Here is a 23,115-nt window from a genome sequence, read left to right on the forward strand (position 1 = left end):
ACAGAAGGCCTCCTGCCAGAGCTGGCTGCTCCCAGAGCATCTGGGCACACCTGTGTCCCCTCCCACTGTGCTGTACCCCCTGAGGGAGCCACCCCAATACATCTCTGCTTCCCTGCACCCTGACAAACTGCTGAAAGAGAAAACAGAGTATGTGACTGTTTGTTAAGCAGCTGTAAGGCACTAAAGGCCCTCTTCGGGCAGAAGACGGAGAAGGCTGAATAAAGAGGCACAAGATGTGGTTCACAGGCAAACTCTGCCCAACTAGAGGCCAGGGACTGGAGTGGGACCCTGAAGAAAGTACAGATGCTCATGGCAGGAGGCAGGGTACCACAGCTGTAGGTAACTGGGCTGCACGGTGTTGGGACAGTTTGTCCAGGAAAAGCTCCATGTCAGAAACACATGGGGCAGGATGGGTCTAAGGTGGCTGATCACCAGGGCTGTGCTTAGACAGCCTTTGCTGCTGCAGAGCAACCCCCACTGAGGAATGAAAGCCATTCACAACACACCTGCAGCCGGTGCAGGACCCCTCACTGATGAAGGGGTAGACGAGGTCCTGATGTGGGAAAAGCCCTTCTGAATCCAGTAAAAAGATCTGCTTTCCAGCAGCAAGCACGTGAGTGACAGCCTGGCCTGCCCCGCACACCAGTAACAGGTCCTCCCGGCCACGCTAGGTGGTGTGAAGTTCCTTCTGCTGGCCAGAAAAATTCCTACCACTCTCGCTTCCCCAGAAAGGAGAACTTCTGGCCTAACTATGCATTTAGTTGACTACAACTGGGATGAAGTGACGAGGTAAGCAATGTGACATCTGAATGCATGATCCAACTAAGGCAACCTGTTGGCCCATGCTTTACAGACCACCTGTCCACCCTAGGTGGCTGCCAGGTCTCTCCTAGATTCCTGTGTGCCTCTGGATGGTGAATTTCAGACTTAGAACCCACATGGGTGGCCCACACTCTCACATTAACTATCGTAATTAATTTTTACACATGGTTTTATAGTTTACAAAGCACTTGCAAATACAGTTGTCCCTTGTTATCCTCAGGGGATAGGTTCTAGGACCCTCCATGGATGCCAAAATCCAAGGATGCTCAAGTCCCTGATATAAAATAGTGTAGTATTTGCATATAACCTATGTATATCCTACTTTATACTTCAAATCATCTCTAGATTACTTCTAATACCTAATACAATACAAATGCCATGTAAATAGTTGCTATACTGTATTGTTTAGCAAAGAATAACAAAAGAAAGTCCATACACATTCAGTCCAGACGTAACCATCCACATTTTATTCCTGAATATTTTTGATCTGCTGTTGGTTGAATCTGAGGTTGGTTGAATCCATGGATGCGGAATCCACAGTTATCACGAATCATAACTGATCACCGCCCCACACACACAACACACATTTTCTTCTGCACTCCAACCTGGGTGACACAGCAAGACCCTGTCTCTAAAAAAACCACAAAAGACATTTTCTAGAAAAAGAAATTGAGACTTAGAGATCTGAGACCCGCCAAAAGTCACCTGGCTAGTTGTTGAAAAAACTGGGACATGAACTCAGCTTTTCCAATGCTGAATCCTGTATTCTTTCTACTTGACCAGCTACTTCCTCCATTGTTCCTGCTCCACCCAATGTCTGCATGGTTCTAGGGATGCCAACCACAGAGAGGACAGTACCCTCCGAATTCCCTATAAACAATCATTCTCCTGGAACCAGGGTACCTTCAAGCCAGAAAATTCTAGCTGAGCAAGGAGGGAGAGGGGTCATGTCCTGCTTCTCTCTGAAGGAGGCATTTCAGGGCCCCCTGAGTGGGGCCTCTCTAGAGAAAGGGCTGAGTCAGAGGCTGGGTTACTGAGGCATCCTCCCACCAGCCGACAGGCAGCATCCCCACCCTTTCTTTACCCAAGCACTCTGGGAGCCACCCCCATTGCAGCTAATACTCACGTGTAGGTGCTTCTACCAGGGGCACCAACTTCCTTACAGACCTGCTCTCACACCACAAAGTCAGCCCAGGAAATCAAAAGGAATTCATCGCCATAGAACTGAAGGTTTCAAACTATGGACCAGTTATCCAAATGCCAGTTGGGGGACCAAGATGGATTTGGGGTTCACATTGGCCTGGGCTCAAATTTCAGCTTCTGAGGCCCACTTGTTTTGAGACCCTGAACTAGTCACCTACCCTTCGTGGGCCTCAGTTTACTTATCTGTAAAACAGGGATGGTTATACTCCCTCCTTCACAGGACAGGGGAGGATCAGGCTGAGGAGGCTGTGCTGGTGGTGTGAAGAGGTCTTTGCTGGGTGCAGGGTGAGTGCTCCCTGCTCTGTGCTGAGGCCACCTCTCTGTGGCAAGTCTCTCCAGGCACATCCCTTTTTAACCATCATTTAATGGCCACCCACTACTTGCCAGGAACCATTCTTTGCATCTCCTAGAGTCTCTCTTTAATTCTCACAGCTTTCTAAAGACTCCCCTATTATTATAAAGAAACTAAAGTCTAGAGATCCTGGCCCATGTCACAGGGCTGGGTCTCGCCTACTTCTGCTAGCCTGGGTGGAGGGGGCTCTACTGAGGGCTTTCCCACTGCGTTTGAATGACAGCCATTCCTGAGGGCAGCATGAACCCTCTCCCTGGGAGCTTGATGGCTACAGGCAATCTCCCCAGGAACCCACTAGAAGCCATTTGCTTTGTGCTCAGGATGGATGCTGGGGGGATGGGCAGGCGGATAGAGGGGAGGACTAGTAATCCCTCGATTTCAGCCAGGACTCCCCGATGACAAAGATTCATGCATGTGCTGTCATCTTCACTGTTCCAAAACAGAGTGATGATTTTCTTCATCTTTAAAATGCAGGACATGTATAGCTCCAATTTGTCAAGAATACATAACATCGCATCATTCTCTGAACGCTGTGCTTTACTGCCTCAGGGGTTACAAATGAACTGGCTGCTCCTAACCAGAGCTCTCTTTGCACAGGGCGAACCTCACTCCCTGAAGCCCTGAAGCCCGCTTTGCTCCCAGCCTGTGGGAGAGTACCTGCTGGGGCCAGAGAGGAAGTGACTCAGCCCAGTGGGAAGTGGGAGGGGCGGTCAGAAAGAGGGCCCTGTGCCCAGCCTGCTGCCCCCAGTGCATCCTCTGACGCTGCCTTTCCTCAGCAGGACTCCAACATGCTGAGCACAGCAGGCCTGGGGGCCAGGAGGGGCCTGAAGGCCCAGTGTCTGCAGCTGGGAGACCCGTCTCCTCCAGGAGGCAAGATTCACAGATTGGCCCCACACGAGGAGACTACAAAATCAGTGATGTCCCTCCTCTCGCCACTTCCCTGAGGAAGTTCCCACTGGGCTCTTCTGTGGCCTCCGTGAGAGTCTGGAGGCTAAAGGCCTCTGGCCAGGAGGACGTATCTCAGAGAGATTCAGAATGAAAAGCCTCGGGGCTGTACACACAGAGGTGGAGAGAAGCTCTCTCTGCAGGTTCCTTTGAGGGGAAAGACAAAGGGAGGAAGAAGCCAATCCCTGCACACCGAACCAGGCTGGCTGCTCCTGGGGCAAAGGGCTTCACCGGCAGTCACTCTGACAGCCACCCCAGCAGAATCCAGGGCAGCACCGCCAGCCCTGCCCCAGCTCTCCCCTCCCAAGGGCCTCCGGAAGCAGCTGATGTGACAACAAATAATCCGTCACCGTGTGTGGGTGTTGGAGGAGTAAGGGACAGACTCAGCTCTTTCAGGGCTATGCTGGCCTGGCATCTCCCATCCTGAGAAGTAGCCTGGGGAAGCAGCCAAGCACATTGGCTTGGGAGACATTTCTGGTGGCCCCTTGGCTCTGCAGGGGGCATTCTGCCATGTGCAGTGACAGCAGACTGAGTCACTGACAGCTCTCCCCATCATACCAGCCTGCTCTGGCTCACTCAAAGTAGAAGAGCCGATTACAACAAGGGAGATCCTGGCATAGCACGTGACTAAGAGGCCCCTCAGCTCAAATAATCAGTTATGCTTTGTGCAGTGAGTCAGCCTGGGAACAAGGCCTGCCATGGGGTCCCGTGTGGAGTTTAAATTCTTGCCACTGTGATAGCTCAAATCAGGCAAGGAAAAAGCAGCGAGCAACCAAAAAATGACTGACTGAGTGTGACAGCCACCGTTCTGACCACTGCATCACCTGAACAGGTGCTTCTCTGCTCTGTAGTCCCCCTACCTAGGGGAAAGGGACAGCGCTAGCCCTGAAGAGGGTTCCCAAGGACAGCTGGGAGCCAGTGTGTAGGAGGCACTAGATGCTTAGAAATGTTACATTTCCTTCCTTCTATTGCAGATTTCCAGAGTGACAGACGGGAAAGCCCAGGCCAGGCCCAGGTGCGATTCTGTCTCTTTATACTGTTTTCAACAGCAAAAATCACCACAGTCATCCTGTCAGAGACGCAGTCTGGACTGGGGCCAGCAAACTGCCTTTCCATAACTGCCTCCATAAAAAAATCTCAGTCTCACAACTTTCACAGGGAATAATACAGTTCACTTTCTGAAGTTTTACCAAATGCCACTGGCTATGGTTGCTCAGAGGGTCACGAAGCTGCCTGGTGTGATGAGAGGCAGACGGCAGGCTTTGTCCCTCAGCTGGCCGTTCAGACAGGTGGCCCACACGAGGCCTCACCTGCTCGACCACTGAGAGCCAGACACGGCTGATCACGGGGGCCAGAAGCCACCACCGACAGACACTGTCCATGCACTGGGGAGAGCAGTGCACGACGTGTCTGCTCGGGTATGTCTCGAGAGGGGTCTTGTCCACCTTTGGCCCCCCACACCCTGCACAGGCCCAGAAGGTATGCAGAAGACAGGTGTGAAACCACAGCCAACAAAGAAAGAGAAAATGCACGTGTCTCAGGCCCAGCAATTCCAGTTCTGGGGATTTATCCTACCGACACACTCATAGAAGTTCACAAAGATAAACATGCTCAACAATGGTCCCTGAAGAACCATGTGTAGCAGCAAAAAACAAAACCACAAAAATCAAAACACACACACACCCCCCAGATAAGAAACAAATCTAAATATCCATCAAGAAAAGACTGGTTAACTAATTATGTTCCACCTAGACAATGGAATACTACACAGCCTTTAAGACTAGGTCCACAGCTGCTGATAAAGATGTCTATGATATGTTACCAAAAAAAGCAAACTGCAGTACTATATGTATAATATGATCCTATTTGGGTCAAAAAAAATTATACATACCCTTGAATATGTATAGGAAATTTCAAGGAGAAATGTTAACAGTGGATACCCCCAGGTAATAGAACTAGGGTCCCAACGAGGGGAAGGAGAGTTTTATTTTATGTTCTGTATTGCTTGACATTTTACTATAGGCTACTATTGTAACACAAGTTTAAAAAATCTAAAGATCTCTGAACCCATTAGAATTGTCAGGAGCAGTAATGGAATCGGGAGGCTGGGCCTTGGGAAGGCAGGCTGGAGAGTGCATGGCATGGGAATGGGTGGACGTGCGATTGCCCACGGGTGTGAGCCTGGGTGCCAACGCACGGGTGCACGAGGAGGGTGAGGGACGCAAGAGACAAAGTCAACATTCCTGGTAAGCCTCAGCTCTCCCATATAGCTTGCAAACATGCCTTTAAGAAACATCCTGGCCGGGCGTGGTGGCTCACGCCTGTAATCCTAGCACTCTGGGAGGCCGAGGCGGGTGGATCGCTCGAGGTCAGGAGTTCGAGACCAGCCTGAGCAAGAGTGAGACCCCGTCTCTACTAAAAATAGAAAGAAATTATATGGACAACTAAAATATATATATACAAAAAATTAGCCGGGCATGGTGGCACATGCCTGTAGTCCCAGCTACTCGGGAGGCTGAGGCAGTAGGATCGCTTAAGCCCAGGAGTTTGAGGTTGCTGTGAGCTAGGCTGACGCCACGGCACTCACTCTAGCCCGGGCAACAGAGTGAGACTCTGTCTCAAAAAAAAAAAAAAAAAAAAAGAAACATCCTGCTTGCCACCTAACACCTATAAGGGCTGGAAGCTGGCTCAGGACACCTCTTCTGGGACACTCACAGACCCACTAGCAAGAGCGCACCTGGGCCTCACCAGGGCTGGCCCCTAGGTGCCGACTGCATGTCAGGCACTAGACTGAACATGCTACAGACAGTAATGCCTCACGTCTAATTCTCATTACTACCTTAGGTGTAGGGACTGTTACGCCCATTTTACAGCAGAGGAAACTGGGGCTGGAGACGGAAAGTGACTTGTTCAAGGTCACTCAGCTAGCAAGCTGCAGAGCCGGGTTCTGAAGCCAGGCCTGATCTAAGCCTGGGCCCTTAACTGCTGGGTGACATGGCTGAAAGTCTCCTTACCCACTGCTCACAGAACAGGAAGGGGAGCGACTTGTCTCCAGGCAGTGGCAGTTTTCATTCTTCAGCTTTGCCAAGGTTTCTTCCAGCCGTACTACTCTAAGTCCAAGATTCTAGTGGGCTGGGCTCCCTGGGGCTGGGATAGAGGAAGGGGATGACATGGGCTCTGGGGCTCTGTCCTTACCAGCTGTATAATGGTGGACGGGCTACTTGACCCCTCCGAGCCTGGGTGTTCTCTGTAAGACAGAGACAATCCCTACTTCCTTAGATTGAATAACACATTGCAAAGTACTCAGCAAAGGACCCGGAAGGCGGTGGGGATTCTTCTTTTTTTGCTGGTTTCCTGTTTCTTCAGGACGGACCACCTCAGAAGAGTCAGAAGAGAACACACACCATGAAACTCACCCCAAACTTGGTTATGTTGAGAGCTCCATACTTACTGCAAAAAATAGCAGGACTCTCGCTCTCCAGAGTTGGCAGATGCTAGCAGTGGGGTTTCAAAAGCCCCATGGAATGTTGGGCTACCCCAGTCCCAAGGTCCCCAGGGGGCTGAATCAAGCTTCTCCCCAGAAGCACTGCCATCCCTTTAACATACCTCACATCGGCTCTGCCCCAAAACCAAAGACAAATGATAGGCACGTCAGTCCTGCTCTTGCCAATTTCCACTACGACGACCAGCCTACTCTCTCTTCCTTCCCGACCCTTGGATTGCAGACTTCCTAAAGGCCAAAGATCCTCTATCTCTTTTGTCAAGTAGGTGGTGGTCTGTAAACACATTTAGAGGGGACAGCCTCATTCTGAATGACAAGACCCTGTCTCAGTTTCGCTACCTCTGGTGCTTTCCAACAACTAGACTTTCTCTGAAATCATCAGCCTGTAGGCCGCTCTGCTCTGTGCAGCCTGAACTCACACCCAAGACGGCCACAGCTGAGAGAACGAACACCACTGGGCCGCAGCCTCCTTGGGGAGAAGGGATTTCAGTGCCCTCCCTCAAGAAGTGGGACCACAACCCAAGAGAGTAGATTTGCTTGCTGGGGGGAAAATAAGGCTGCTCCAGTTTATTAAAAGGGGACCTAGAAATTCTTTTAAAAATAATAAAAGATATTCTTTAAGGCAGCAACCCCCTTTCTAGGAATTTATTCTGCAGGTGATACCTAAGGTAGGCAAAATCATATGCATGAAGAAAGTCACTTAGCTTTGTTTGGAGAGCAAAAGACAGAAAATAGTCTAAGTGTTCATCTGCAGAGTGCCTGTTGAATATTACACTCATGATGGGACACATTGTAGTCAAAAATGACCCAGACATGCATGTGCCAAAGTGGAACCATCTCTAAGATAGTAAGTAAATCAAAGCAAACTGTTCCATTCTTTTCCCCTCTTGGATCTTAACTACAGAGCCTATGAGGATATGCAGGGGCTACTGTGGGCCCTGGGCCACCTTCGAGGCCACTGCCTCGTCTGAGCAGGTGGAGAAGGAAGAAATGATCGTTTCAGGCCACTTTCTTCTCTACCTTCTTTATACCACAAACTCAAGGACAAACCCTGTGAAAATTTCCCAAATCCCAAAGGGCCCATTTGAAGGCCTGCCCACCAGCACACCCCTCTCCAAAGCTCAATACAATGCAGGGACAGCTTCTCACTCCCTCAGATCTCAGGGGGACAAGGGCACTGGGCAGCTTCCTCTCGCTTCCCTGATGGCTCTGAGAGAGTCCTGGTGGAGGGACTGGGACGCTCACCCAGCGACAGGGAGCAAATCCAATCTCAAAGTCTCTTTCTAGGTAAGATCTCCAGGAGGTACGGAGAAAGCTGTCTCTCCCCTGATGGTCCACTGCTGTTCAGGACCCCATCAGTCAGCTGTAGCTTGCTGAATCAGGGTGGGTATCGCCAGAGGGAAGACGTGTTCTTAGGGCCATTTGAAGGCTGAAGAAATTTTCAGTTTGGCAGACTCAGCAAGTGGAGTTCCTGAAACCCGAAGATATTCACCTCCCTGGTCAATTCTGGGCAGCGGAAGGGGGCCCTCTCCCCCTAACCGCCCCCCACCGTGCCCTGTTGATGGCACCCCCTGCTTCCCTGTAGGGGCCCCATCCCATCTCGTCCCTTCTTCCCACAAACCCTGAACACTTAGAGCAAGGACCTGTCTGGGGTTTACTGGTCAGTATTTCGACACAGGGCATCATTTAGTGTCCCATCTCCCTGCTGTGGGCCTGTGCCTTGGTAGAAGACCCCTCCCCTTCATTTCCCTTCCCTCCCTGCAGGGCCCTGTTCTGTCCCTTCTTCCCATAAACACCGAGAAAAAAAAATCTGGGCACAGGAAAGGTGAAGGAAGGGAGGCTACCCTTCTCCCAGGCGCTGACTCAGGCAAAACCAGAGGGAAGCCTGGCCCAAAGACGGACAGGGTACCATGAGACTTTGCAACTGATCTCCGGTGAGGGTGTACTCTGGGCTTGCTCAATGGAGCTGGCAGATTTCACTGGCCATTATCTTCCCCTTGAGCCATCCCTATCTCTGCACTATTATTCACTCTGTCACCCACACCAAAACCCCCAGGGTCACCTGCCACCAGTCCTTCTCCCTCAGCTATCACTTCCAAACACTCCCAGAGTCCAGTTGATTTCCCACCGAACAGCTCTGATCTCTGCCCTTTTTCTCATCCCCACTGCCTCTGCCCTGATCCAAGCCCCCCTCGGCCCTTGCTGTGATTACTGCAACAGCCTCCTATGGGGCCTGCAGACTCTCTCTCCCTAATCCATCCTCCAAAGCAGACGCAGGTCTACTGGTATGTTTCCTCCACTAAACACAAGGCATCCATCACCAACAGCATACAAAGTCAAAGCATCTTAGCACTGGAGCCTGCCTACCTCTCAGGCATGTCCCGCAGCCAGTCCCTTCACATCCTGGGCTAGAAACCCCATGGTTCCTAAAATGCCACACACACCAGCACGCATCCATGCCTGTGCCATGCTACTCCCCCTGCCTGTAGGGCTTCTTGGACCCCCAGAAAACTCTGTTCATTCTTCAAGATCCAGTTCAAGTTCTAAGGCTCTCTGAAGTTTTCCCCAGTCTCTTCCTCATCTCCAAGGTGAATCACTTCTTCCACTTGGTTCCACCACATGCTGCACAGACTTTTTTGTGAGAGATTCGCCAAGCTCTGTGCAAGTGTTAATTGGTTAGGAGCCCGCCTCTGTCCCTGCTAGACCGCAACCTCCTCCAGGGCAGGGCCTGCCTCTCCATCCTCCTCCTGCCCCAGTACCAAGCACAGCCCCAGCTACAGGTGGGAGCTCAAGTGTGGGGAATGGGGGGGGGGTCTGTATTTCGAGCCACCACACACATCAACGTGTGTGACACCTCCTGGTGCTGCTAATTCAGGTAGCAGACTAGGGTTGCTAGTAGGGACATACATGGAAGAAACTCTAAATACATTTTCTCCCATGTATACTTTAAAATACTATTTTTTCCCAGCAGTCCTACTTCTATTTTTAAAAATGGTTCTTTTAAAGAGCTGAGCTGAATCATCTGCATGGCTCCCATACAGACTGGGTAAACTCCCCATAGATTTCCTTTTCAGAAAAAATACAATAAAATTCTGTGCTCTTGTGATCCCTCAGGACATTTCTGACAGCTCAGTGGGACACAGTTCTAGTCGCCATGGATTGCTTCAACTAATTCTTGGAAGTTCTTTCCTGCAGCCTGTAATAAAAGCTAACATTTTCCAAGCATTTATTACTTGGTGTGTGCTAAGTACTCATCCTGCAACATCTTAATCCTCACAATGGCCCCACTAAGGAGGTTCTCTTATTGTCCCCATTTTACAGATCAGAAAGCTGAGCATGAAGAGAATAAGTAACGCCTAGTGACCAGCAGGGCTGGGATTAGAACCCAGATCTGTCTGATGACAGAGGCAAATAAGCTCTTAACCACTACAACCTACTGCCTTCCCCAAAGGTCAAATTAAAAGCACAAGTGAACAAATTGCAGTAGCTCTTAGAACTGGCCTTCTGAGAGGGCAGCCTCACCTCCCCAGCTGCTAAAGTGACCTGCAATCCCAGGAAGAGAGGGGTATATGTGCCAGGCACTTCTGTGCCAGGCAGAGAAGCCCAGGCCAATGCAAGGAGCTTGCCACCTGGCACTGGCTGCACACAGTCCTTTCTCAGCAAATATCCACCACCAACTCTCCTCTCTCAGAAGCCTGCAGTAGTCTTGAAAGAAGTCTCTAGCCCTTTAGTCTCTCTTCTCTTCTTCTTTCCCTCCTCTACTGGGACTTCAGGGAAATCTTTTTAAAACACAGATCCAATCATGTCACTACTCTGCGTAAAACCTTGTCACTGGCTCCCCACTGCCTGGACATAAAGTCCCAAATCATTAATGTGGCATTCCCTCGTCCGTCAACCTATACGGCTTCACCTTGCACCTTGATCATAGTGGTATGGTCAACTTCCATACCATTATATACCATTATGTGGAACAATATGAGGTTTCTGGAATAAACTATGAGTTTATTTGTCTCTTTCGCTCTCTAAGTAGAACACTTGCCTCTTCAGTCTCACCTGGTTAAGCCTCCCCCTCCACTCCTTCTAGACTAAGCTCCAGCATCATTTCTGCCAAGCCTTCCAGGGCACCGCCCCATCTGTACCCCCTACCCCAGGCAGCTTCCTCTGCTGGGCTTCCACAGCACTCTGCTGCTGCCACTAGTTTTTTTAGACCACATTTCAACTATGTGTTCACAGGTCAGTTTCCCTTAATTAGGCCACGAGTTTCTTGAAATAAGAATAGCTAACATTTATTGAACTCTTACTATGTGGCAGTCACAGTTCTACGTGTTTTACATGTGTTAACTTTTTAAATCTTCATAATATCTCTATTTTATCACTCCTGTTTTACAGATGAGGACACTGAGGCACAGAGAGATTAAGCAGTGTGCCCAAGGACACATAGCTGGAAATCTGCTGAGCTAGAATTTGAACTCAAGAAGTCTGGCTCCAAAGCCCACTCTTGACCACTGTACTGTCTAGCACTTGCCTCTTCAGGCAAGGACCCTGTTGTTGTCATGTAAGAAATGAATGAATGAGGGCTACCTTCAGACTGTCTAAATCCAACCCACTAACAACTGACACAGCAAGGCCATTAAAGAGCACTGGAGGAGTTCACAGGCAATGTTTACAAACAAGGATTCTTTTGGCCCTACAATTACATATTCTGCTCTTCCTTATCTCATGCAAAACTACTCAGTCAAGAGGGAAAGGCCTCAGCCCAGCATGACTACCCTCTTCCCCACTGGTTCTCAAAACCAAGCAAAGTGAACCGGTTTCCTCTAGTGACTTAAAACAGAGCAAAGTCTATCCTGCCACAGAAGGCAGCTGTCATCTCTTCCTTCCGCCAACAAAAGGGCATCAAACGTGGGAAATTGGGGTGGGCAGAGAACTCGGCATCCACAATCGGAATGCCCCTACCTACTGGCTGGAAGGTGGGGCCAAGTGGCGTGGGAATGGGCGGGCCTAACCGGCACTGCAGGTGAAACACTGACCACAGCAAGCTCTCTCCTTGGAAAAGGCCAGCCAAACGTGGCCCTGGCAAGCAGACAGCTGACTCGCACCTGAACGCCGCCCGGGATATGAAAATTCCCCAGCAGCGATGGTGCCCGTGCCAATGGATGAGGGCTCCTGGAGGAAGCCCTGGCTGGCCCTCCCTAGGGACTCGTTCTAACTTTCAAGTGACTCTCGGAATCAGGAGGGAAGTATGGAGAGGCAGAGGGTGTCTCTTTGGAAAAACCTGGCTGGGTTCAAACGCCGGTTGCTTCACTTACTGGCTGAGTGACTCTGGGCAAGGCTGGCAGTGACGACTTTCCAGGGCTGCGGTGGAGACTGAAGCTCCCGCAGCCGCCCCGTACCTGGCGCTAGGCAGCCCCCGCCCCAGTCGCCGGGGAAGGGCAGACTCCCAACAGACGTGGGGGGCATTCGCTGCTGCCATTTCTGTCACACCCAGAGGGTCTCGGGCTGTCACTCTGGTCCCACCGCCACGGCCACCAAGGCCCGCCCCGTCAATCCGCAACCCCCGCCCGACTGCCCGCTTCGGGACCCCCACCTCACCTTCCCCGTGTGGTCAGCGCTGCTCGCCCATAGTCCGTAGCCCGGAGCCGGGACTGCTCGGCGCTCCGTCCCGGGGGGCCGGGGCCGGGGACAGGGCCGGGCTGGGGGCGTGGGAGCCGCTTACCGCCGCCTCCCAGCGCAGCCGCCCGAGCCGCCGCCACCGCCGCCGCCTCCCTCCATGGCTGCGGCGCCGCCACCTGACAACGGAAGTGACGCACTGCCCCCTCCTCCCGGCCCGAGCCGCGGCCCCGCCCCGGCCCCGCCCCGTCGCCTGTGTCTGCGGCCTTGGGATTGGGGCGCCATCTTGACGATGGGCGGAAGCCTTCAGGCAAGAGGCCAGAATCAGATTGAGGATTGGTTCAGGGTGGGGCCTGGGCCGAAACCTGTTAAACGATTGGAGGCTGAGGCGTGAATGAGGCGGTACTTACCACTTATCTATGTCTGCGGTGAGGCTGGGACGGAGGCACCGCCCCCGCCCCGAATCCTCAGAACCTCGCGGGCCCTACACTCGCCCTGCCCCGGGTGAAGAAGTCTCCAGCAGTTGGAAGATTGGCCAGTTGCTGTGTATTTATCAGAAAAGTGACTCTTCCTTGATCCCCACGTCCTGGCTTCTAGAACTCTGTGCCGAAAACGCTGCAGTTAAGCTCAAAAGAAATTCCTGTCGCAGCTCTCACAATTCATTTCCCTCAAGGTCCCTCGCCTTTGTAGAAACCCAGAGGATGGCCAGCTTCGACCTGGAGATCCCTGGAGTCTTGACCAGGGAGGTTTACAGTGAAGAGTTCCTATTAACAATTCCAGCCATCTAACCTCAGTCCCTCCTGCTGCAGTTTCGGTCCCTTTCTCCTCCTCCTCCAGCAACCACGCCCTCCATGAATCAGCTTCTTGCACCAGCCGATGAGCCCTTTAAAGGGATTGCATCAGGCTGGTGACTCACTGGGGCCCTCTGAGAGCCTGGCTTCCCTCCCCTGGCATACAGAAGCAGCTAGAAGGGCTCAGTGGCAGCAGCACCAGCGGCCATAGCCCCACTCCTTTGTCTCAGAGGTGTGAGTCAGAGTGCTTGCTGCTTATGACTGTAACTCTTGGCTGTTTTTCCAGCTGTCCCCTGGGTCACTCTGTATCCATGTGTGGGCACACGTGTCTAAGCCTGTGTGCACTGCTGGGTCTTCCTAAGGTGTGTCGCCAGGCACTTGTGTGTATGCATTTGTCATCTCCACACAGGCAGTGCCAGGACATGAGAGTTGGTATGAGTGAGGTCTGGCTGCCTCTGCCTGTGTCATTTTTGCCTCTCTGTAAGCCTGATGCCCACGGAGCTGCCGATAGGGCTGAATAACAATAGTAATCTGAACAGCTCTCACTGTAGTGCCACACCCTGGGTTAAGCACTTCAGAGACATTAGCATTAGGTGGCTGTTTACAGATGTGGAAGCTAGCACTTAGAAGAGGAATCTATCCAAAGACACACAGCTAATCATAGCAGGGCTGGGATTTGAACCAAGCCTGGTAGTTTCCAAAAAGCTTGGCTTTGAATCCCTGGGACATCAACTTACAAGCTGGGTGACTATGTGCAAATTCCCTAACCTTCCCCTTTTGTTCAAATAGGGATAACACTTTGTGGGATCATTGTGAGAACTCAGTGAATTATGGAAACAGCTTCACACAGGACTCAGCAAATGCACACACTCATCTCAGTTGCAGAGTTTCAGTGAGGTGGACAACCAAAAGACAGGCATAAAGAAGCCAGGCCGCAGCCCACCAAGCTCCTCTCTCTGACAACAGGAAAAGCCTAGGGATTCCGGAAGCCCTGACTCTGACAAGAATGAGTTTTGGGTTTTCCAGAGCTCTAATTATCAGCTAGATGAATCACTCAGCGCTGACACCACCATCCCCGCCCCCAGGAGACACTCAGGTGATTGAAAATGTAGGATTTTAACAAAGGAGAGGAGGAGGAAGAAAAAGAGGCTAGGAGAAGTAATGCATAGAAACTAAAGGTGCCAGCCAGAGTAAATGCAAAACTGTTATCAGGACACCAAAATGAGGAGACTGCTGGGTGACACACACACAGTGACATACTCTCCTGCTGGCTCTCCAACTCTGGGCTTACTGGCAGACGGCACTGCCATAACAAAGTGACGTCTGTCACAACAGCACAAGATGGTTGCTTGATGAGGTATTGCCTATCACAGAAGGAGGGAAGGAGACCTTCAGCCCTCAGGGGCTTCCTCAGGCTTCTGAAACCCAGTCCTGCTTACTAGCTAGCTCTGGTTTCTCTTTGTAGCCAAGCCCCAAGCCCTGGGTATGACAAGCTTTGAGTATATGACCCATAGTCTGTGGCTGGGTACTACACTGAGGTGAGCAGAGGCATCTCTTATCTTACTTTGTCATTAATATGATGTCAAGAGTGCTGGGAGGCTGGGTGTGGGTGGTTCATGCCTGTAATCCCAGCACTTTCGGAGGCCAAAGTAGGAGGATCACTTGAGGCCAGGAGTTCTAGACCAGCCTGGGCAACACATCAAAACCCCTATTGCTTGAGGCCAAGAGTTCGAGACCAGCTTGGGCAACACATCGAGACCTCAGCTCCACAAAATTTTTAAAAAAAATTAGCCAGGCATGGTGGTGTGCCTGTGAGCCCAGCTACTTGGGAGGCTGAGGCAGGAGGATTACTTGAGCCCAGGAGTTTGAGGCTGCGGTGAGCTAGGATGGTAACACTGCACTCTAGCCCGGGTGGCAGAGTGAAATGCTATCTCTAAAAGAAAAAAGGGTTTTGGGAAACAGAATAGTATAGTAGTTGAGATCATGGAGCTTGGAGTCACACAGACCTGAGTTGAAATCCCCATTCTGTTGTTCACCTTGAGCAGATGATCACTTAACTTCTCTGAGCCTGTTTGCTCATCTGTAAAATGGGGTTATTGATATATAGGGTTGTTATAATGATATAATAAGAGAACTCTGATTCCACAAGGATTGATGGACAGCCTGCTATGTGAAGAGCACTGAACTAGATGCTGGAAATCCGGTGACAGCAGACAACAGCTCTGCCCTTGCGGGGCATGGTATGTAGTGGGATCCAACAAACAACAGCTATTTTTGATGGCCATTATCATGCCCATCTTGGCACTCTGCCTCTAAATTAGCCATGGGACCTGGGGAGAACCCCTTTCCGTCTCTGAGCCTCGGTTTCCTCAACTGTAAAATGATGAAGTTGGAGTGGATCAGTAGCTCCCAACCTTCCCACCTTCAAAGACTTTTTTAGTCTTTTTCTTCCACACAATTGGTAAATTTTGTCTCCCGTACAACCTGATCAAGTTATTTCTTCCTTTTCACTGATGACAGCCTCAGATTATAGCCATCGCAGCTTGTGATCAGAGCAGACCAGTGTGGCCACCACACTGTTGGTATAATTCCCTCCCCCGCCCCCTGCCAAGCAGAGACCAAGCCAGGTTGGTCACCCTTTACACACCTTGTGGTGTTTCTGTGGGTCCTCTGGAACATTGGTGAGAACTCAGGGGACCCTTGCTGCCCTTGGGGACCCTTTAGCCAGGGATGTGAAATGGGAACTCACTAAACTGGATACTCTCCTTTAAGTCCCATCCAGCTTGGCCATGCTGAGGGCTGGACATGCTGTGGCACTTGTATGCCCCCAGGGAGATCTGAACTTTAAGCTGCTGCCACCCAGCTTTCCTCACAGCCCTGGTTGTCCCCTCCCTACAAATGAGAAAGACACCCTGTACTCTTCTCTCCAGGAAGGAGAGGGCAGGGAGGAGACACTTAATGCCACCTGAACACTCAGATTCCTGGGGGTTCTGTCATCAGCTGGGACCCCCACCTTGGCTGAAGGTGCAGGAAGGGTGCACGTGTGTGCTTGAACAAAGGCCGTGACAATGAGTAGCAGGCAGTCCAGGCTCCAATAGGACAATAACATTTTTTTTTTTTTTTTGTGAGACAGAGTCTCGCTCTGTTGCCCGGGCTAGAGTGAGTGCCGTGGCGTCAGCCTAGCTCACAGCAACCTCAAACTCCTGGGCTTAAGCGATCCTACTGCCTTAGCCTCCCAAGTAGCTGGGACTACAGGTATGCGCCACCATGCCCGGCTAATTTTTTTTTTTCCTATATATATTTTTAGTTGGCCAGATAATTTCTTTCTATTTTTAGTAGAGACGGGGGGGGGGGGGGGGTCTCACTCTTGCTCAGGCTGGTCTCGAACTCCTGACCTCGAGCGATCCACCCGCCTCGGCGTCCCAGAGTGCTAGGATTATAGGCATGAGCCACCGCGCCCGGCCTAATAACATTTTGAAATATGTTTTTCATCTTTTCCTTGGTGTCCCCTGGCCCTTCCCTTACAAAGATATTTAAGGTTATTCTATTATACGTTCGTTACTTGAGGAAGCGATTGATACAACAGAATGCAGGGTCCATTTTTAGCTTCCGAATTCCAAAAGCCTAGATTTCAAGGAGGAATGGAAAGAATTTCTGTGCAGATACAAATTTAGAAAACTGTGTAACAGAGGGATCTGGGAGGCTGAGACTGGGTGGGGGGGCGTCCTTGAAAATAGAGAAGCTTCTCCTCAGTCTCGTGGCTGTGGGTATCAGGAGGGTCTCGGGGACTGAGAAGCAGAGACAGGCTGTGCTCCTTTTCCTGGGCGGGGCACCAGGGAGGTGACATTTCCGGAGAAAGGACTGTGTGCTGCATTTGGCCAAACAGGGCCTAATTCACCTAAGACCCACGAATTTCCTGGGCCTAACCGGGCCTGGGGAAAACAGAAAATAAAATACGCACACCTAGAGGAGTCTGTTGGTCAGGGAGGAGCAACACAGCAGCAACCTTCATGGGCTGATGACAAAAGACCACAACAAAACGAGAACATCTCCGTGGATGCTAGTGTGACTGGATGACCACCAAATCAGACTACCCTTCCCATGCTTTGGCGCCATGACAGGAAGTGCCCTAGAATTCAAACAAGGAAAGTGGGAGAACTTTGAATTGACTGCAATTAAGTTTCTGCCACTCTGGCTGAGTGGGGTAAAAATAAGAATTCAGGTGAGTTAAAGAAAACTCTAGCTCTATTTCCTACACACCAGAAATTGGAACCAGCTACACTCTTTGCCCATAGGCCTTGTATCATTTACCCCACCCGCTCCCATCTCTCCACCTTTACGTGCCTGTCTCCCTTTCATCAATTGGCAGGAGACATTATTGCCCTAACCCCCAACTTTCCTACCTCAGGACCTTTACACTGACCCTTTCCTCTGCCTTGCCCTGGCTCTGTAAGTGGCAGGCTCCTTCTCAGTTTAAATTTCACTTTCTCAGGCTACACTTTGCAAATATAACCACCTCTGTTATTCTCTCTCAAAGGGCCTTGTTTCTTTCTCCCATGGCATCTGTAAATGTTTTTACTTTTTTTTGTTTATTTTTGTCTCCCCCACTAGAATGTCAGCTCCCTGAGGGCAAGACCCTTGTCCCTTCTGACGTTCCCTCAGTTGCTACCCCTGTGCCTGGTTCATAGTTGGTGTTTGGGAAGTACTAGTGGAATGGCTGACCCGTGGCAGTCGGGGAGCCCCTGGCTTCCTGTAGGCTGGTGCACACTGAGCTCCCCAACCCCTACCTGGGCCCCTGACAGCCTTTCCCGGCAAGCCAGGATCAGACTACAAAAGACCCACATCCCTGGCTTGAAGACTAAGCTGTGCTCTAACCCAGGGGCTTGGTGAGAGTGTCAGTGCCGGGCCTGGCTCCCCTTGTTCTATTCCATCTTCCCAGGGCCTTGGGAATGACAGAGGTCCCACCGGGGCCTGGCACACGACGCTTAAGGAATATGGCCTGAACCTCTCAGCACCCCACACTCGCCTTACCACTTCCCTTGCTGGCTCTGCTGACGATGTAGAAACCCCTGGTCATGACTTTTTATTTTTTAGAGGCAGGGTCTTGCTCTGTCACCCAGGCTGGAGTGCAGTGGCACAATTATAGCTCACTGCAACCTCGAATTCCCGGGCTCAAGCGATTTTCCTGCCTCAGCCTCCCAAAGTGCTGGGGTTACAGGTGTGAGACACCGACCCCGGCCCCTGGTGCACTATCGAAGTTGCAGAACTAGACTTTTCCTCTATCCCTAGGCTGAACCCCCAACTCAGCCCCCTTCAGCTTTGGAAACGTGCAGACACATGGGAAAGGTCTGCCATGGAGGCTGCTGTGGGGACTCCCTGCCAGTTCCTCTCTCTCTCTACTTGGTGAGGGTATGGGGACATTTCCACACTGAGGACCTCCCTTCTGGGCCTGCCCTGTGGTTTCTCTTACCAGCAGTCACCTTGTGGTGTTGGTTCCCTTAACGCTAGTTGTCAGAGGGGCCTGGAAACTCAGAGAAGTGTTTTTGTTCCTGCTAGGACCCTCTGTTTTCTCTTGAAGGCAGAGGGCAAAGTCTAATGGGCTGGCAGGCCTCTAGACAATGAAATACAATATACGTAAGAATCAAGGTGGGTCAGTGGGTGTTTATGCAGATTCTTGGATCCCAGATTCCGGTTCAAGTCTGGGGTGAGGGGGAGCCAGGAAAGTGCATTTCCTACACACATCCCAGTTGGTCCTGATGAGGCGGTCCGTGGATAACACTCCCACAAAGACTGAGCTAGACCGTGAACGCTGTGCTGTGACCTTGGGCCACGAGTGCTCACGGGAACGCTACTTTCTCAAATCTCCCTTAAGAAATGAGAGCATCTTAAGGGCATCTTAGGGTCAAGGGCCCTGCCTTATTCAAAACTCTGGCTCAGCAGTTCTCAAACTGAATTTCATCTTTGTTTTTCTTGACCACTTCCCCCACCAGATTACATTTGAACCTCGAGAAAGGTTCACATCTTCTTCAATGTGTGCTCATCACAAGGCCTTCACATGGCGGGCGCTCTGTGGATATCTGACGAACACAAACTCTCTGGTTCCACAAGACAGAGCTGCTTTCACTGATATGGTGGTTTGCCCGTGGCAGGTTTAGAGTGACCACAAGGCAGCTGCCACAAAGACTTAGGTTCTAACCCTGAGAACCCCCTGTTCCCCGAGGACCCAAGGACTCTCAGAATCAGAGACTGGTTTCTTGCTGTGGGCTGAGCTCCCACACTCAAGGAGAGGGCCTGGGATGCTCCAACCTCTCAGCTTCAGGAAACAGAATGAGACTAACAGCCTCTTCAACAGGGAATCAGAACGGAAAGCCACTTTCCACCTGACCAGACTGAAGTACTCTCCTGCAATTCTCAAACTTTGCTACATACTAGAATCACCCGGGAACTTAAACTCCTAGTGCTCAGGGCACACCGAGTACCAGTGAAATCTGAATCTGAGGGCGGGACAGGTGATTCCAATGTGTAGCCAAGTCTGAGCCCTGGCCGAGCCCTACTGCGACAGGGAGCCCAGCGCACAGTAGGGAAAGCATGAGGCATGGACTTGTTTGTATCCAAGTTTGGTTTTATGAGAAAATGAACATAATTGCAAGGGAAATGGGGACAGTGAGGGGTGTCTCAGGCTGAGCACATTTATCAATCCTCACTGGGAGAGGGGTGAAAACTATTTGACAGATTCCCTAAGTCAACAAATCAGAGATTCAGATACAAATGATCAAAAGGGGGATTGTCACCTATCCCAAGGCCACGGACAGATACATAGGATTCTGGATCCCAAGGTGAGTCTGGGAGGTTGACACCCTGTGAAAGGCAGCTGTGACAGGTGGTGTCTGTCGGACACCAGTTTCTGGGCTGGCCCTGTTCCTTTCCCAGGTTCTGGGCAGGGAGGGATGGCAGGGAGCTGGCTCAGGACAACACTGGGGGAACCTGAGTTAGGGCTGCAGCTTGCTGAGGGCACAGCCTCACTTATATTTTTTGGAGGGGAATTCCCGCCGGCCTTGGCCCTTGCTACCAAAATTGCGCACCCGATGGATGATCTGCAGCTGCTGCTCAATGGTTGCGGTGATGTTCACGTCATCCGGGATGTGGACATAACGGACGTTACGGCCGGTCACAAAGAGGTCATCCAGCTTGACCTGGTGCCCCCAGCGGTCCGTGTAGGTGACTTTGGCCAGGCGGATGTTCATGAAAGCATCGACATTTTCTATGCGTCCGTGGGCCACGCTCTCATCCCGCAGGTCCACAGTGGTCACCTGGCCCTGGAGGCCCTGCAGCAGGATGATCAGGCTGTTCTCAGAGATGGTCCGCTCCTTCAAAGAGTGGCTCACTGCCATTCTTCCAGGCCGCTGGCTGCTTGCTGTGGGCAGGAGCACACAAATGGCAGCTGGAGCAGGCTGGGGGTGCAGCTGCCAACTCACCTCCCCCACGTTCTTGAACAAAACCCCCAGTACAGACCTTCCCAAGCCTGACCACCTCTCCAATTTTTGTGTCTGTGGGCACAGGTTTTTCGTGCACATGTTTCTTAGAATCCTCACACCACTTTGCAAGCCAAAGATTACTTATATGCATTTTGTAAATCTGAAAAATATGGCTAGGATGGCTGGGCGTGGTGGCATGTTCCTATAGTCCCAGCTACTCAGGAGGCTGAGGCAGGAAGATCACTTCAGCCCAGGAGTTCAAAACCATCCTGGGCAACATAGCGAGACCCTATCTCTAAAAAAAAAAAAAAAAAAAAACTATAAGAAAATGGTGGTGAGCATTTCCAGTAAGTCAGGGCCAAGAAAAGGATGCCTACTCTCATAGCTTCTAATCAACAATAAAATGTAGGTAATGGTTGATGCAATGTTCAAAAAATGATCACAGAAGGAAAAGAAATTGGAGAAATAATAATTATAGAGATAAACTGTTCTTATTTGTCAATTATATGATATCGACATTCAGAATGCAAGAGACTTTGTAGACAGATTATTAAAACTAATATACAAAAGTCAGTATCATTCCTACTAATAATTAACAAAAAAATCAATCAATAAAGAAAAATAAGGCTAGGAGAGGTTAAGTAACTTGCCCAAGATCACAGTTGATAAGTGGAGTTGCTGGGATTCAAATCTATAGCCGCCTGACCCCTAAGCTCACACCAGAGGCTCTGAGCCCTCACTGTACATCAGAATCACTGGCGTGTTTTTACCCGGCCTCCACACCCCAGAGATTCTGATTCATTTGGCAGGCGGGTAGGGCCCAGGTGTCCTATATTTCAAAAGCTCCCAGGTAATTCTAAAGTGCTGAGGGGTACTTGTTAGAAATTGCATGATGCACCTGCTAAAACAGAATCTGCATTTTAACATAACCCCTAGGTGAACAGAGACGTTAAAGTTTGAGAATCATTGGTTGACAGCAGTTCTCAAATGTTAGTGTGCATTAGAATCACCTGGGGGTCTTGTTAAGGCACAGCTTGCTGGGCCCCACTCCCAGTTTCTGACTCAGTAGGTCTCAGGTGGGGCCCGGAAGTGAGGTGCATTTCTGACTTGTTTCTGTGATGTTGCTGGTCAGGGGCCCACACTCTAAGAACTACTGGCCTATCTCATGCAGTTGCTATATAAATAGAAATTTAGGTGAAAGTCATGTAGCAGTGTTAAAAATGAAAAAAAGTAGAAATTTAGGTAATTGAGAAAAAAAAAGGTAGTGTATAAAGCACACAAGTTTTGAAGGTAGAGAAACCTAGGTTGGAATCCCCACTCTACCCATAACTTGATAAACCTAGGACAGTTATTTAATGTCTATGAACCTTTTTTCTACATTTATTAAACTATAGGTCTAACAAGGCTACCAGAATCTCACTCCATTGAAGGTGCTCTCCTTTAATTTCAACATGCCCTGATATTGTGTTAACTATGTCTTATCCAGCCCTTATTTTCAGACCCTGAGTCAAAGCTGGTGGAACCTTGTCTCCTTATGACTCACTCGGTGGCATTAAGCGTGGCAAGCCAGGCTACCTCTGATAAGGGGTTAGGGAGCTGGGTCCTGGGAAGGGTCACATGACTCCCACCCAGGCTTCAGCCTGAGGAATCTGTGATCAAGCAAGGGTATGGGGCTGCCACTGTGACTGCAACGAGCAGTCACTGGATCTCGAGTCAGGCCCGGATTCTGGGACAGACTCTGCCGCTTCCTAGGAGGGAGACCACAAGCAAGCCCCTTGGCTTCTCCAAGTTTGTTAAGCCATCGGTGAAATGGGATGAGCATCCTTTACTCACAGAGCAGTGGGAGCGGGCTTGGGGAGAGGCGCTATACTCGGTAAATGGGGAAGAAAACGCTTCCTGCGCTCCCCCGCCGCTTTCCGGGGTCCTGGGCTCCCCGGCGCTCCGCCCCCCAGGCTCCCCGCACACCGCCGACCGGGACCCACCGCGCGGGATTCCTTCCGCTTTCCCGTCCGGGTCGCCGAGAAGCTAGAGGGCGCCTAGCTGTGCTGCCGGGGGCTGGCCGCGGCCGGATTAAGAAGCCATGGCAACGACCCGGGCGCAGGCCTCCCGCGGCGCTGCGTCAGTGCTCAGGCGCGTTACCGCGGCCCGGCGGAACTACAATCCCCAGAAAGCCTCGCGGGTGCCGGGCTCCCCGGCCTGCGTCATAGGAGCCGCTGCTTCATTCAAGTTGCCGTTCATTCAACACATTCATCTCGCTGTCACCAGGTGCCAGGCTCCTCCTCAGGCTCTGGGACTAGAGTAGTGACCAAGAGATCAGATGGCTCCCTGAGCTGATGGCGCCGCGGGGGAGTCTTAAGAACACAAACAAGAAAAATAGGAGACCAGCCTGAGCAAGAGCAAGACCCTGTCTCTACA

At 51.0% G+C, this 23,115-nt stretch overlaps 2 protein-coding genes across 4 annotated transcripts in view; both read right to left on the reverse strand.

The window, feature by feature from the left end:
- STK40 (serine/threonine kinase 40) overlaps nt 1-13,165 on the reverse strand; it is a 42,932-nt gene extending 29,767 nt beyond the window's left edge. Inside the window, exon 1 of one of the 2 annotated variants that reach the window (XM_069479767.1) lies at nt 12,845-13,165. The gene's annotated coding sequence lies outside the window, so the exon portion shown is untranslated. Of the gene's footprint in view, nt 1-12,416; nt 12,575-12,844 lie in introns of those variants that run through there. The other variant, XM_069479766.1, reaches the window with a different exon arrangement.
- A 6,693-nt stretch (nt 13,166-19,858) lies between these two features.
- LSM10 (LSM10, U7 small nuclear RNA associated) lies at nt 19,859-22,772 on the reverse strand. 2 transcript variants are annotated; one of them, XM_069477683.1, is made up of 2 exons: nt 22,683-22,772; nt 19,859-20,639 (listed from the first exon to the last, which is right to left on the reverse strand). In XM_069477683.1, exon 2 carries the CDS (start codon nt 20,614-20,616, stop codon nt 20,245-20,247), a length of 372 nt encoding a protein of 123 aa, XP_069333784.1. In that variant the 5' UTR covers nt 20,617-20,639; nt 22,683-22,772; the 3' UTR covers nt 19,859-20,244. The 2 variants fall into 2 exon arrangements, with proteins under 2 accessions (XP_069333784.1, XP_069333783.1); XM_069477682.1 differs by lacking the exon at nt 22,683-22,772 and adding an exon at nt 22,534-22,591.
- Nucleotides 22,773-23,115: the final 343 nt, after the last annotated feature.

This window comes from Eulemur rufifrons, chromosome 8 (assembly GCF_041146395.1).
Source record: "Eulemur rufifrons isolate Redbay chromosome 8, OSU_ERuf_1, whole genome shotgun sequence".
Classification (NCBI taxonomy): domain Eukaryota; kingdom Metazoa; phylum Chordata; class Mammalia; order Primates; family Lemuridae; genus Eulemur; species Eulemur rufifrons.

What these genes read in the sequence shown, in the direction of transcription:
- LSM10 (XM_069477683.1), bottom strand. Translation starts at nt 20,616, where the DNA reads ATGGCAGTGAGCCACTCTTTGAAGGAGCGGACCATCTCTGAGAACAGC.